The 15314-nt window shown below is 49.1% G+C and overlaps 2 protein-coding genes across 3 annotated transcripts in view; both read right to left on the bottom strand.

The window, feature by feature from the left end:
* ATP6V0D1 (ATPase H+ transporting V0 subunit d1) overlaps positions 1-3838 on the bottom strand; it is a 42970-nt gene extending 39132 nt beyond the window's left edge. Inside the window, exon 1 of the mRNA XM_017539312.2 lies at positions 3562-3838. Within this exon, the coding sequence (XP_017394801.1) occupies positions 3562-3691 (130 nt within the window). The 5' untranslated portion in view covers positions 3692-3838. The remainder of the gene's footprint in view (positions 1-3561) is intronic.
* Positions 3839-5747: 1909 nt separating this feature from the next.
* LOC108311751 (agouti related neuropeptide) lies at positions 5748-10101 on the bottom strand. 2 transcript variants are annotated; one of them, XM_037742256.1, is made up of 4 exons: positions 10091-10101; positions 6452-6584; positions 6208-6293; positions 5748-5992 (listed from the first exon to the last, which is right to left on the bottom strand). In XM_037742256.1, exons 2-4 carry the CDS (start codon positions 6579-6581, stop codon positions 5810-5812), a joined length of 399 nt encoding a protein of 132 aa, XP_037598184.1. In that variant the 5' UTR covers positions 6582-6584; positions 10091-10101; the 3' UTR covers positions 5748-5809. The 2 variants fall into 2 exon arrangements, with proteins under 2 accessions (XP_037598184.1, XP_017394804.1); XM_017539315.2 differs by lacking the exon at positions 10091-10101 and adding an exon at positions 6700-7242.
* Positions 10102-15314: the final 5213 nt, after the last annotated feature.

Below are 15314 nucleotides of genomic sequence, written 5' to 3' on the forward strand. Positions count from 1 at the left end.
AAAAAAAAAAAAAAAAGGACAAACATCACCTATTAAGTATTTAAAAAAAAAAAAATTGAACCAAAATCTCAGCAAGCCTCTAGATCTACTACTAACTTAAAGTGGGAACAAGGGACAGAGGAACAAGTTAAACTATATGTCAGAAATGGAATCAGTAAAATTGAGATGGATGGAAAATCTATAAATTAAGTGATCTAATTTCTTCAACAACTAAATTAGAAGGAAAATGGATAAACTACTTGAGACAGTATCAACTAAAATGTATGGATTACATATTGATCCCAACTGTAACAAACAAATTACATTTTTAAAATTTGAGACAATCAGGGAAATTTGAACACTAAATGGATATCTGATTACATTAACAAATTACTGTTTTGGTTTTTTTTCTTTTTCTCCTTTTTATCTTTTTTGCTCAGCTTTTAGAAGTAACAAATTACTTTTTTTAAGGGATGAGGAATAATAATATTATGTTTTTTAAAAAAAATGCTTGCCGGCCAGGCACGGTGGTTCATGCCTTGTAATCCCAGCACTTTAGGAGGCCGAGGCAGGCAGATCGTGAGGTCAGGAGATGGAGACCATCCTGGCCAACATACCCCATCTCTACTAAAAATACAAAAAAATTAGCTGGGCGTGGTGGCACGTGCCTATAGTCCCAGCTGCTCAGGAAACTAAGGCAGGGGAAATGCTTGAACCCGGCTGGCAGAGGATGCCATAAGCTGAGACTGTGCCACTGACAGAGCAAGACTCCATCTAAAAAAAAAAAAAAAACCTCATGACTTTTTTCAGAGATGCTGAAATATTTACAACTGAAATGGTATGTTGTCTGGGATTTACTTATGAATAATTTGGGTGTGGATAATTGTTCTATCAGCAAGAATTGATAATTGTTGTAGTTAGGTGATTATTACTTAGGGGCTCATTATATTATTGCTTCTAATCAGTATATGTTTGATGGTATCCACAATAAATAGTTTTAAAGAGAAAAGAGGAAGGGGAAATTCTGGAGGGTACAGGTACAAACAACATTGAAAACAAGGGCTAACATTTACCTAGCGCTTACTCTGTCCTTGGTGCTGGGCCATACCGAAGTAGCTTGTTGACATTTCACAACCTGTATGAGATAGGTGCTGTTGATACACCAGTTGAAAAACCCAAGGCCGAGAGGTGTTAAATAGCTTGTCTAAGGTAGTCCAGTAATTGGCAGGATTGAGATTCAAACCCAGGTTTGCACAGCTCCAAAATCCACCACACTTTGGTGGTGGAGAGGTGGCTTGCGTGAGCGATAGAAATGTGTATAAATGGCCAGGCATGGTGGTTCATGCCTGTAATCCCAGTACTTTGGGCGCTGAGGTGGGTGGATCACTTGAGGTCAGGAGTTCGAGACCAGCCTAACCAATATGGCAAAACCCCATCTTGACTAAAAATACAAAAATTAGCCAGGCATGGTGGCACATGCCTGAAATTCCAACTACTTGGGAAGCAGAGGCACAGGAATGACGAACTGGTGAGGTGGAGGTTGCAGTGAGCGGAGATCACACCACTGCACTCCAGCCTGGGCGACAAGGCTAGACTTTGTTTCAAAACAAACAAACAAAAGAAGTGTGTGTGAATGAGCAAGGGATCCCTGAATGCCACACTAAAGATCGACGGTGTTCTACAAGGTGGGGCAGGGCAGGGCCTATCTTGAGCAGTGTTATGGGAAGAATGTGCAGAAAGAATGGCCCAACATGTTTATGGGGGTGATAGAGGGTCCGCTGGGAAGAAGGGAAGAACCCTGTGCCCCCAGAAGCTCTACAGGGAAGCAGACAGCAGCAGGATTGAGGAAAGTCAAGAAGAGAAACAACCAACCGAATGTCTGTTGATGATCAATTATGTTCACCTTAGATTTAGGCAAAAAAAGACCTTCGACAAGTCCCAGTCAGTCCACAAAACTCATACTAAGCACCAACTGTGTGCTAGGCCCTGTCCCAGGCAGCCTCACTCTATTTCTCCTCTTTTTCTCACAGTGAGGTCAATCAGGTTGCTGGCAGACCCCTACAACCCAGCATCCTTCACTCACATCAGTAAGGTAAACAACTTTTCTTTCTTTTTTTTTTTTTTTCAGATGCAGTCTTGCTCTGTCGTCCAGGCTGGAGTGCAGTGGCACCATCTGCAACCTCCGCCTCCTGGGTTCAAGCATTCTCCTGCCTCAGCCTCCCAAGTAGCTGGGACTACAGGCACACACCACCAAGCACAGCTAATTTTTGTATTTTTAGTAGAGATGGAGTTTCACCATGTTGGCCAGGATAGTCTTGAACTCCTGACCTCATGATCTGCCCGCCTCGCCTCCCAAAGTGCTGATATTACAGGCATGAGCCATTGCACCTGGCCCAGTAAACAACTTTTCTTAAAGATTTACATTAACATCATAACACCTACAATTATTGTACTGCAGATTTACATTAAAATAACACCTACAATTATTGTATTTTAACAGTAAGTTTTCTATTTTTTAAGTTTTCTATTTTAAAGGTATTTCGTTTCACTTTACTGGTCTAGTTTGCAAGGTAAACAATAAATGACTTTTTTCTCTGGGCTCGCTTTTAACCTCAAGAAGTTTCTGATGAGAAAATGTTCTTTAGTGGGTGAATTATCTGGCCATCCTCCCCCTTCAGCTACCAATCACGAGGCTATCGGCACCTCTGCTCAAGAGTACCACTTGGGAATCAGGGATGAAAACTCACATCCCAGCCACCCTGCCCTTCCCTACCACCTGGAGCGGGAGTGGTTGGCAAAGACTGGAATTAGGGACATCTCTAACTCAGTACATCTGTTGGAGCTGTGCCTCAGGAAGTCAACTCCACTCTGGAGCTGTGTAAAGAAAGGGGAACTTGGCTTCTCAACACTCTTGTGTTTGGAAACCGTGTCCCAACAGGCATCCCCCTCGCTAAGGGGATGGGATTAACTGGCCAAATACTTGAATATATGAACTATCCAGGCTTGCAGGGCCACCCTTGTTCTCCCAAACACTGCCTTCAGGAGACACTGCCCAGCCAGCGTCTGGGCAGAGTTGGGAGAAAACCCTCACTAAACTGGCTCAGCAATTCCCCAGGAAGGCTCATCCCGCAGGCCAACGCGAAGACACAATGATCCCAAAAACCTTGGTGTCTTGATGGGGGGAGGAAGAGATGGGGGACTTTTCCGCTTACCTTCCCTAAGCGTTGCCATGGGACAGCTCTCGGGCTACATTAAGGTAAAGAGCCTTGTATGGCCACACCTCGCACCGATCAGCCACCCCCGAAAGACCCCCTCCTTCCAAACTGCAGGGCAAGCATAGCGAAAGAAAAGGCAGCCCAAGCAGAGAACAACTGCGGTTCTTAAAACCTTGTTTGCGTTTGGGCCCGCGCGGAGCCGCAGGTAGAGATAGATCCCGCTCCCGCGCGTCCGCCTTCAGCCCTGGGATGCCCAGAGAGGTCTCTCAGGCCCTTCAAGACCCCCGCTCCCGGCTTCACGGCCCACACCTCTGAACCCTCAGGCCCCAGCCGGCCCTTATCCCCTCCTTTCGCGCCCCCGGCTCACCTTCGAGCGTCTCGCACTGCACCAGGTTGAGATAGTCGGCCTGGCTGAGCACCCCAGCCTTCAGGCCGCGAACCAGTCCTTCCAAGTAGCCATTGTCCACGTTGAAGTAAAGCTCGGGGAAGAACGACATGGCTGCTGCGGGAGCGGCGGCACTGGAGATCTCCGAACGACCAGTGCAAATCACAATCCGCAGATCAGCTGACGCTGCGCCCTCCACAGACTGTCAAGAGCGTCAGGTGACGCGCAAGCGCCTCACGTGACCACACCGGGGAGGGGCTCTGAGCAGCCCGTGGCTTCCGGATGGCTGCGCGGAAGCGCTGCGCTGGCGTGGGCTGGGGACTGCCCTACGGCGCCTGCGCGCTAAGAGGAGAACGTTTGAGGCTGGCCGCATGGTGGCGACAGTGGCCGCCCGGATTTGACTGGGCCCTCTCTCTCTGGCTTTCCCGGATTTGCTGCACCTGGCGCTGCAGGAGCGGGCTGGGTAAAGAAGTGAGTGAGCCCTTCTCGGCCGGGCGTGGTGGCTCACGCCTGTAATCCAAGCAATTTGGAGGCCAAGACGGGCGAATCACCTGAGGCCGGGAGTTTAAGACCCGCCTGACCAACATGGTGAAACCCCCCCCGTCTTAAAAAAAAAAAAAAATGAGTGAGCCCTTCTCAAGCTTGGAAAGCTTCCAGACTGCTGGGCCAGCCACCTCCGCAGAGGGAAACTAAGGTCTGATTGAGGCGGGAGAATAGGATCTCGAGGGGGGGGAACTTGAGGCCAAAACGTGCTGAATTCTGAAGCTGAATCAAAGGGAAAACATCAAGGTCTGGGGGCAGGGATTCTGACGCCAATTTGTGCTGACTTCATAAAACAAAAAACACCAAGGTCTGGGGACAGGGAACCCGAGGCCAATTAAGGTGAACTCGCTAAAGCTAAACCAAAAAGAAAAACCCCATGTCCCCATGTCCGGAGAACAGAGGATCAAAGGCCACTGTCTCTACAACCCTCCCCCTTCCACCACGTCTTAGATGGAAAGGAGAGTGCCTTGGATTGGCCGGGGTTCAAGCACGGGCCATCCCTTCATCTGCATAGGGTGCTAATTCACCTCAGCACCACTTATGCCTAGTGTTCCATTATTGGAACATCCTAAGCATGTGGGAGTTATTTATGTCCTACTGCTCAAGGTCATCGCCAAGGTCTGATTGCAAAAATAAAAATTTGCAACCTCAGGTGTAAATGAGTTAATTAGCCACGGACCAAACCCTTCATCCAGATCAGGGGTAGCCAACAGGGGGCCGCAAAAGGAGTACTTAAAACCCAGAAAATTGGCCGGGCTTGGTGGTTCATGTCACACCCTAATCGCAGCACTTTAGGAGGCCGAGGCGGGCAGATAACGAGGTCAGAAGATTGAGACCATCCTTGCTAACACGGTGAAACCGCTTCTCTACTAAAAATACAAAAAGCTGGGCTTGGTAGCACTCGCCTGTAGTCCCAGCTACTCAGGAGGCTGAGGCAAGAGAATCACTTCAACCCAGGAGGCAGAGGTTGCAGTGAGCCAAGATTGAGCCACTGCACTCTAGCCTGGGTGAGAACAGAGTGAAACTCGGTGAAAGAAAGAAGGGAGGGAGGGAGGGAAGGAAGGAAAGAAAGGAAGAAAAAAACAGAAAACGTTGTAATCAGGCCCCTTGAGCCTCTTGGTCAAGCCCACTCCCACCCTGCGAAGTGCTTTTTCGCTTTAACAGATCCCTGCTATCTGCTTCCTTCCTGTGTGTCATTTCTTTGTTACTTTTTGGGTTTTGTTCAATTCTTTGTTCAAAACGCTAGGGACCTGAACAACTCACAGTCCCGGCCTTCCCTCTGGTAGCAAGATGAGGGTCAGACTTTTCGTGGAAGTAGCAGCAAGCAGCCCTGGAGCCTAAGAATTATTCACTAGCCCAGAGTGGTAGCCCCTGTGCCACCCTGCGTCCTGCTTTCCCTGCATTTGCTATACAAGATTCTCAAACGCTGGAGTGCAGCTCTTCTCTACTTTTCCCAGGGACACCAGGATCCCTAAAAGCGCCCATGTATGTGCCTCCTATGATGGGGTAGCCCAGGCACTGGGATAAGAGTATGTGTGGTTTCTTGGCTTGGTGACACTCCCACCCCCGCCATGAACCGTCCCTCCTTTGACCGCCACGTTTGAAATAATCACAGCCTTGGGGTAGGTCCCATCCTTTATTCGCATTTCCTTGCCCCTACCCTAGCTCCGGCCCTGAAGCTGGCCAGCTAGGCGCGGCTGCAGGAGTTCGTGGCAGTAGCCAGCTTGCGACAGTAGCAGAAGGCGTTGAAGAAGCGGCAGTAGCACGTGGCACACGGGTCACAGCAAGGCACCTGCTGTCCCAGGCAGGACTCCTGCAGCTTTACGCAGCGGCGTGGGGAGCGGGGCTCGCGATCCTGCAGGTCTTCTACCTGCAGAGGTGGGGAACCAGGAATGTGGGCACAGGCCTCAGAAGACAGGTCCAGGGACCTTACCTGTCCCAGCCTATGCAGGATGGCAGTGGAATGTAGGTAGAGGTGATCTGTAGTGTCACCGCTGGTGAGGGAACTTGGAGCTGGGGAGAGGAGCTAATAACCAATGCACCCTCCCAAGTACCACCACCTCACCCTTTTCCCTGAGCAGTTACCTCTGCCAAGGCCTCAGCCACCTGCAGCAGATCCTCTTCTGCCTGTTCTGCAGTTGTCTTCTTCAGTGGGGCCTGCAGTCCCAGGCCTGGGGCAGAGGATGTGAGGGCAGGAACCCCCATGCACAAAGCACCCACCTCCCAGGGGAGGGTTTGGGAAGGGAGAAAGAGGGCTTAGGCCAGGGGAGACAGTTTGTGTCCAGAGGGTATTCAGGCCCCGCCCAGTCCCACCCCTGCCCACACTGACCTGGGAGCTCTGGGAACAGGGCCTGGTCGGGCCTTCTGATGCCCTCCAGGGGGGCCAAGCCTATCTGGGCTCCCTGCATGGCAGGCAGTGCCAGCAGCAGGGCACAGCTCAGCATCGCTGCAGTCAGCATGGCCTGGCTCATCAGGAAGACATACCACTTAGTCCCTCCTCATCCTTGGAATCCCCTGTAGGTGCCCAGATAGAGGCTCCGCAGAGAGGAGGAGTCCCTGCCCAACCTGAGAACTCACCTCTGCCTCCTGGATTCTTCCCTAGAGAGTTCCCGGCCACCCCGTGCCCTCGGCTTATATGGCAGGGCCTAATGAAGGGCCACACGTGACTGATCCCTGCAGCCAGCCTGCAAGGGGCCCTTCCTGGAGGGTGGGGGCACAGTTCAGGCCCTTACTCCCCGGACCTGAGCCTTTTGTTCTACAAGAGAGGTGCCCATCTCCAATTTGGGGTGAGGTTCCCAGGAGCCAATTAAAATTTCAGAGCAAGAGAGGGTGCCCAGGGCTCCCAAATTTCCACAGGACAGGGACCTAGGAGCTGAGCCAGGGTGGAGCCGTTAGTAATAACAAGGCAGGCGGCCCTGAAAGCTTAATTTAATTTGTGGCCCCAGAGATGCTTACTCAGCCCCTACATGGCATGTTGTTTCCTGTGCTTCCAAGAATTCAGGTCAAGGGCATGGGAGAGGGTGAAGGGCCAGTGGCCACTGTTGGGCAGGTAGAGTGCAGAACCAGAACCTGGGTTTCTTTGGAGGGAATGGGGAGGGGAAAAGCCCACCTAACCAATCCCAGGCCCTCCCAAATGCATTTCTGGTCCTCCCCTCCCTTTTTCCCTCCAGGCTTCTCCAAGAACCCCTACTCCCCCTCCTGTCCCCGAACCCCTTTCTGCCTGGGGTTCCTGGAAGCCAAGGAAACAGAACGAACTGTTCCCTGGGTGGCGAGCCATTGCAGAGTAAAAAGCTTTCAGACCGCCTGCCTCATTAGCGCTAATGGCTGCTCCCTTCCGCCCTGTGTCGTCAGGACTGCCTACACCTGGTCTCATCAGCACAAAGCTGGGGTGAGGACTGCCCTTTTGTGGAGATGGCAGGACATACAGGACCTCACTTCCCCTCCCTTCCCTCACCTCACTGCAGGGCTGTTTATCACACACGTGTCCATCTGGGAAAGGGATGTAGGCTGAATCAGCTTTGAGGCCCCAGTGCACAAACTGGGTTGGCACAAGGCAGTGGAAAAAAGATGAAGGGACTAGATATGGTGGCTCACATCTGTAATCCCAGCATTTTGGGAGGCCAGGAGTTTAAGGTCAGCCTGGGTATCATGGCGAGACCCTGCTGCTACAAAAAAATTAAAAAAATAGGTTGGGCACAGTGGCTCACGCCTGTAATCTCAGCACTTTGGGAGGCCGAGGTGGGCAGATCGCGAGATCGAGACCACCCTGGCCAACATGAAGAAACCCCATCTCTACTAAAAATACTAAAATTAGCCGGGCATGGTGGCACGTGCCTGTAGACCCAGCTACTCGGGAGCTGAGGCAGGAGAATTGCTTGAACCTGGGAGGCAGAGGTTGCAGTGAGCTGAGATGGCACCACTGCACTCCAGGCTGGGCAATAAGAGTGAAACTCCATCTCAAAAATCAATCACTCAATCAATCAATCAAATAGCTGAGTGTAGTGGTGAATGCCTGTAATAGAGGCTGAAGTGGGAGGATGGCTTGAGCACAGTGATTCAAGGTTGCAATGAGCTATGATTGCATCACCACACTCCAGTCTGGGCGACAGAGCAAGATCCTGTCTCAAAAAGAAAAGAAGATAAAGGGTGGCTGGGCACAGTGGCTCATGCCTGTAATCCCAGCACTTTGGGAGGTCAAGGTGGGTGGATCGCTGGAGGTCAAGAGTTGAAGACCAGCCTGGCCAATATGGTGAAACTCTAGCTCTACTAAAAATACAAAAATTAGCCACGTGTGGTGGCACATGCCTGTAATCCCAGCTACATGGGGGCTGAGGCATGAGAATCGCATGTAACATGGGAGGCAGAGGCTGCAATGACCAGAGATCACTCCAACATGGGTGACAGAGTGAGACTCCATCTCAAAAAAAAAAAAAAATCTATTTAAAATGAAATGAAGCAATCCATACTGGGACATCCAAGAAATTAAAATTACACCTCATTATGTCTTATTTTTTTGAGATGATGCCTCACTCTGCCACCCAGGCTGGGCCTGGTCAGCACCCATACTAAGGACAGCTCTTCTTCATGGTCTGGTGTGGGCAGGGTGGGAGTCGGGGACCTCTTCCCACCCAGGTGCACAGTGTCTTACCTCACCTACAGGCAGTGGCTATCTTCACCTGGGTGTGTGCACACAGGTGTATCAGCCCCATGGGCAGCGATGAGGGAGGGCTGTGACACTCACAAAGCAGCCCATGCCCTGGTCAGGTCCAATGAGGGAGACATCAAGAAAACCCACCACCAAAACACAATGAATGAGCTGTGATCAGGCCACCGCACTCCACCCTGGGCGACAGAGCAAGACACTGCCTCAGAAAACAAAAACAAAACAAAAAAATGGCCCATTGTAGTGACTCACAGTTTCTTAAGCCCAGGAGTTCAGGACTGGCCTGGGCAACATAATGAGACTGTATTTACAAAAAAATTTTAAGGCTGGGCACGGTGGTTTACGCCTGTAATCCCAGCACTTTGGGAGGGCGAGGAGGGTGGATCACCTCAGGTCGGAGTTCAAGACTAGCCTGACCAACATGGAGAAACCCCATCTCTACTTTAAAAACAACAACAACGGGCCGGGTGCGGTGGCTCAAGCCTGTAATCCCAGCAGTTTGGGAGGCCGAGGCGGGTGGATCACAAGGTCAAGAGATCGAGACCATCCTGGCCAACATGGTGAAACCCCGTCTCTACTAAAAATACAAAAAAAAAAATTAGCTGGGCCTGGTGGCACGCGCCTGTAGTCCCAGCTACTTGGGAGGCTGAGGCAGGAGAATTGCTTGAACCCGGAAGGCGGAGATTGCAGTGAGCCGAGGTCGCGCCACTGCACTCCAGCCTGGTGCCTGGTGATAGAGTGAGACTCTGTCTCAAAAAAAAAAATAAAAACAGCAACAACAAAAATTAGCCAGGTATGGTGGTGCTTGCCTGTAATCCCAGCTACTCAGGAGTCTGAGGCAGGAGAATCACTTGAACCTGGGAAGCAGAGGTATGGTGAGCTGAGATCGCGCAATTGCACTCCAGCCCGGGCAACATGAGAAAAACTCCGTCTCAAAAAAAAATAATTAAAATTAGCTGAATGTGGTGGTGCACACCTGTAGTTCCAGCGACTCAGGAGACAGGGAGGAGGATAGTTTCAGCCCGGGACATTGAGGCTGCCGTGAGCCATGGAAGTGATGGCTCACACCTATAATACCAGCACTTTGGGAAGTTGAGGCGGGCAGACCACCTGAGCCTAGGAGTTTGAGGCCAGCCTGGGCAACTTGGCGAAACCTGGTCTCTATTTTAAATATATATATACATGTGTGTGTGTATGTGTATATATATATATATATATATATTCTTTTTTTTTCTTTTTTTGAGATGGAATCTTGTTCTGTCGCCCAGGCTGGAGTGCAGTGGTACAGTCTTGGCTTACTGCAACCTCTGCCTCCTGGGTTCAAGCAATTCACTTGTTCTCCTGCCTCAGCCTCCCAAGTAGCTGGGATTACAGGCAAGCGCCACCATCCTTGGCTAATTTTTTGTATTTTTGGTAGAGACAGGACTTCACTATTCTGGCTAGGCTGGTCTCAAACTCTTGACCTCATAATCTGCCCGCCTCGGCCTCCCAAAGTGCTGAGATTACAGACTTGAGCCATTGCACCCAGCTAAAAAAAAAAAGAAGAAGTTTTTGTTAATTAAAAAAAGTTTCACTATGTGGGTGATTTTACTGGTAAGGAACCAGCCTGATAGCCCCAGGACAATGCTTGTTGGCAAAAGGACCTTCAGAAATATGTGGCATGTTCTGGGAGGAGGATTTGGGAGACCTGCGGGGAGGCAGAGCCTCCTCAGTGAGGCTGGGGGCCTGAACGTAGGGACTCTGTGCAGAAAAGAGAAAGGGGAGAGTATTCATGCACGTGCCAGAGACCACATGAGAACAGAGAGGGCGCCGGGCATGGTGGCTCACGCCTGTAATCCCAGCACTTTGGGAGGCCGAGGCGGGTGGATCACGAGGTCAAGAGATCGAGACCATCCTGGTCAACATGGTGAAACCCCGTCTCTACTAAAAATACAAAACATTAGCTGGGCATGGTGGCACATGCCTGTAATCCCAGCTACTCAGGAGGTTGAGGCGGGAGAATTGCCTGAACCCAGGAGGCGGGGGTTGCAGTGAGCCGAGATCACACCATTGCACTTCAGCCTGGGTAACAAGAGTGAAACTCCATCTCAAAAAAAAAAAAAAAAAAAAAGAGAACAGAGAGGGGTGCTTGAACCCTCCGCCTTCTCTTCTTTTTCCTCCTTCAGTGTACTCCTCTCCAAGCACCTTTTTCCTGCTTTGTCTAAGGGAGGGGAGTGGGAGGCGCAGGGGAGTAGAACTGCAAGCACCCATGGCTCTGTCGATCGGGATTGATTTAGAAACTCCCCACCCAGCCCATTGCCCCTGCCCCAGAGAGCACAGCCATGAGTTTCCTGTGAATCATCTGTAGGATTTTCTAAGGCAGAGGTTGCCTGGAGAGGCACGGTCTCCTCAGTCGTTCAGGGAGGGGAGAAGGATAGATGGGCGTTCTCTCAGGCTGGCGTATTGAGCCCTGAGCTGAAGGGGATCTGTGATGGTTAGTTTTATGTGTCAACTTGACTGGGCCAGGGATGCACAGATATCTGGTTAAATATTATTTCTAGATGTGCTTGTGAGGTTGTTTCTGGAATCATGCAATCCTTTGAGGGTTAGAATAAAGTAAAAAGATAGGCCGGGTGTGGTGGCTCATGCCTGTAATCCCAGCACTTTGGGAGTCCAAAAGGCAGGCAAATCATGAGGTCAGCAGTTCAAGACCAGCCTGACCAACACAGAGAAACTCCGTCTCTACTAAAAATACAAAAATTAGCCAGGTGTGGTGGTGCATGCCTGTAATCCCAGCTACTTGGGAGGCTGAGACAGGAGAATCACTTGAGCCCGAGAGGAGGAGGTTTTGGTGAGCCAAGATCATGCCATTGCAATCTCAGCACTTTGGGAAGCTGAGGTGGGAGACACCCTTGAGCCCAGGAGTTTGAGACCAGCCTGGGTAACATAGGGAGACCCCCATCTCTACAAAAAATTTAAAAATAGCCAGGTGTGGTGGTACATACCTGTGGTCCCAGCTACTCTAGAGGCTGAGGTGGGGAGGATTGCTTGAGCCCAGGAGGTTCCAGTGTGCACACAAGACCTCATCTCAAAAACAAAACAAAACCAAAAAACCTGTTAACAATCCATATATGCATGAACAGGAAAATGGATAATAGCAGTATACTGATATAATTGGGCCAGGCACAGTGGCTCACACCTGTAATCCGACACTTTGGAAGGCAGAGTTGGGCAGATCACTTGAGCTCAGAGTTCAAGACCAACCTGAGCAACATGACAAAATCCCATTTCTACAAAAAATACAAAACTTAGCCAGGTGTGATGGCACAAGCCTGTAGTCCCAGCTTCTCAAGAGGCTGAGGTGGGAGGATCACTTGAACCCAGGAGGCGGAAGTTGCAGTGAGCCAAGATTGCACTACTGCACTCCAGCTTGGGTGACAGAATGAGACACTATCTCAAAAAAAAAAAAAAAAAGGCTGGGCACAGTGGCTCACACCTGTAATCTCAGTACTTTGGGAGGCCAGGCCAGGTGGATCCTGAGGTCAGGAGTTCGAGACCAGCCTGGCCAACATGATGAAACCCCGTCTCTACTAAAAATAAAAAAATTAGCTGGGCATGGTGGCGCACACCTGTAATCCCAGCTATGCGGGAAGCTGAGGCAGGAGAACCACTTGAACCTAGGAGGTGAAGGTTACAGTGAGCTGAGATTGCACCACTGGACTCCAGCCTGGGCAATAGCGTGAGGTGAGACTCCGTCTCAAAAAAACAAACAAACAAACAAACAAAAAAAAACAGTGTATTTATATAATTGGCAATTATACAGCAAGGAAAAAAGAATGAACTGCTGCTACACACTACAACATGAATGAATCACATAGACATGAGGTTGAATGAAAGAAGTGCGCTGCTGAAGAGAGAGTAAGGATGATATGATTCCAGCCCTACGACATTCAGACCCAAGCAAAATTGTAATAAATGGTGATAAAACTCACAACAGCAGTTAACTCTGGGAGGGTGGGAATTATTGACTGAGGGAGGAAATGAGGAAAACTTGTGAGGTGTTGGAAAGGTTTTGTACCTTGATCTGAGTGGTGGTTACACAGGTATATACATATGTAAAATTTCATTAAACAGCACATTTAAGACGTGTATTTTGCCAAGTGGGGTGGCTCACATCTGTAATCCCAGCACTTTGGGAGGCCAAAGTGGGAGGATCACCTGAGGTCAGGAGTTCAAGGCCAGCCTGGCCAGTATGGTGAAACCCCATCTCTACAAATATAAATAAATTACCCAGGCATGGTGGTGTGTGCCTATAATCCCAGCTACTCAGGAGGCTGAGGCAAGAGAATCACTTGAACCCAGGAGGTGGAGGTTGCAGTGAGCTGAGATCGTGCCATTGCACTCTAGCCTGGGTGACAGAGCGAGATTCCGTCAAATGCAAGGAAGCAAGGAAGGAGGGAGGGAGGGAGGGAAGGAAGGAAGGAAGGAAGGAAGGAAGGAAGGAAGGAAGGAAGGAAAACATAGCCAGATATGGTGATGTGCGCCTGTAGTCCGAGCTACTCAAGAGGCTGAGGCAGGAGAATCGCTTGAACCCTGGAGGTAGAGGTTGCAATGAGCCGAGGTCATCCCATTGCACTCCAGCCTGGATGATAGAACAAGACTCCATCTCGAAAAAAAAAAGGACTTGTATATTTTACTGGATGTTATGTCTTAATGAAAACATTTTTTCTTTTCCTTTGTTAGTCGTTCAAAAAATAATGGAGTGTCTAATAATAAATGACCTCTCTGATTGTATTCTATGGAATACATTAAAGCACTCCAACCCCCAAAAAAGGTGCTCCTTATTTTGCCCATTAGGGGCACTATGAGGCTATGCTGTTTCCTACCTGTGAATTTAAAGAGAAGCCCCTCTGGAGCACTCAAAGACTGTGATTAGTCCTGTATTCAAGGAAGAAAATTGGGAAAACAGAGTGCCAGTGAGAGGACATAGTTGCAATGAACTGAAACCATGATTCAAATTGTCTTAAACTATAAAAATAATTAGGCCAGGTGCAATGGTTCACACCTGTAATCCCAACACTTTGAGAGGGGTAGGTGGGCAGATTAACTGAGGTCAAAAGTTTGAGACCAGCCTGGCCAAAAAGGTGAAACCCTTGCCTCTAATGAAAAACGCAAAATTAGCCAGGCGTGGTGGTGTGGGCCTGTAATCCCAGCTACTGAGGAGGCTGAGGCAGGAGAATCACTTGAACCCCGGGAGGTAGAGGTTGCAGTCAGTCGAGATTGCACCACTGCACTCTAACCTGAGTCACAAGAGCAAAACTCTACCCTAAAAAAAATAGTAATAATAATTTATTGGCTCAGATAACTGAAAAATCCAGAAGTCAGGCTGGTTTCACAGGAGATTTGATCTAATATTTGAGTTTATAAGCACTTAGTAAGGCAGACACAGTTGGTTGCCTTTCCACTACCTCCAAGTACTCATTTTCCCTTCCTTCAAAAATAAGCCTTCTTTTCTTTGGGGCAGAGCCTAAACATGCTAACTTCCTAAAGTTCCCTGAAAGTTTGGTGTTCCTGGGGTACATCTGTGACTCATGAGACTTATACTGAGGCCTTTGGCAGAGGTGCCTCTTCTTTATGCTTCTTTCTCTTCTACTTCCTTTCTGGAATGTAAATATAATGTTTGGGGCTATGGCAGCCAACTTGTGACCATGAGCTATAACCATGAGAATAGATTAACTTGAGAAGGATGGTGAACAAGAAAAGTAGACCATGCCTTGATGGCATTGTAATGAAGTTGTATTGTGTCAACCTTGGTCTGCCCACTTCCTGAGATCTTGCTGTTTAAGACAAATGCTTGTTTAAGTCAACATTGGGTTTTCTCATACTTGCAGCCAAACACATTTTCAAATGATATCCTCAGTTTCTTTACATCTCTTATCTATATTTTTTTGTAGTAAATACTTCTTTCTAAGGTTTCTTTCCTTTATGGGCCCAAGCTGAATTCTAGTAGTCTCTGAGGCCTCCCCCTTTCTCACTCATATTGAAACAGTCTAGGGTCATGAAGCAGTCTTGTTTGAGGTGGTTGTCTGAGCTCTTTGTCTCACAACCAAGAAAATTAAGGAGCGTGGACCCCAAGGGTGATGTTGGAGCAAAAGTTTTATAAGCAACAGAAGAAAGCTGTCTAGGGCAGAGAGTGGGCCTGAGTTGGTTGTTGTTTTCTCAGTTGAATACAAAAGCTTTTTTTTTTTTTAATAGGGAGGGGGTTTCACCATGTTGGCTAGGATGGTCTCGATCTCTTGACCTTATGATCCACCCACCTCGGCCTCCCAAAGTGCTGGGATTATAGGCGTGAGCCACTGTACCCGGCCTTTTTTTTGGGGGACAGAGTCTCACTCTGTTGCCAGGCTGGAGTGCAGTGGCACGATCCCAGCTCACTGCAACCTCTTCCTCCTGGGTTCAAGTGATTCTCCTGCCTCAGCTTCCAGAGTAATTGGGACCACAGGCACGCGCCACCATGCCCAGCCAATTTTTGTATTTTTTTTTTTTTTTA

This window comes from Cebus imitator, unplaced genomic scaffold (assembly GCF_001604975.1).
Source record: "Cebus imitator isolate Cc_AM_T3 unplaced genomic scaffold, Cebus_imitator-1.0 Scaffold118, whole genome shotgun sequence".
NCBI lineage: Eukaryota > Metazoa > Chordata > Mammalia > Primates > Cebidae > Cebus > Cebus imitator.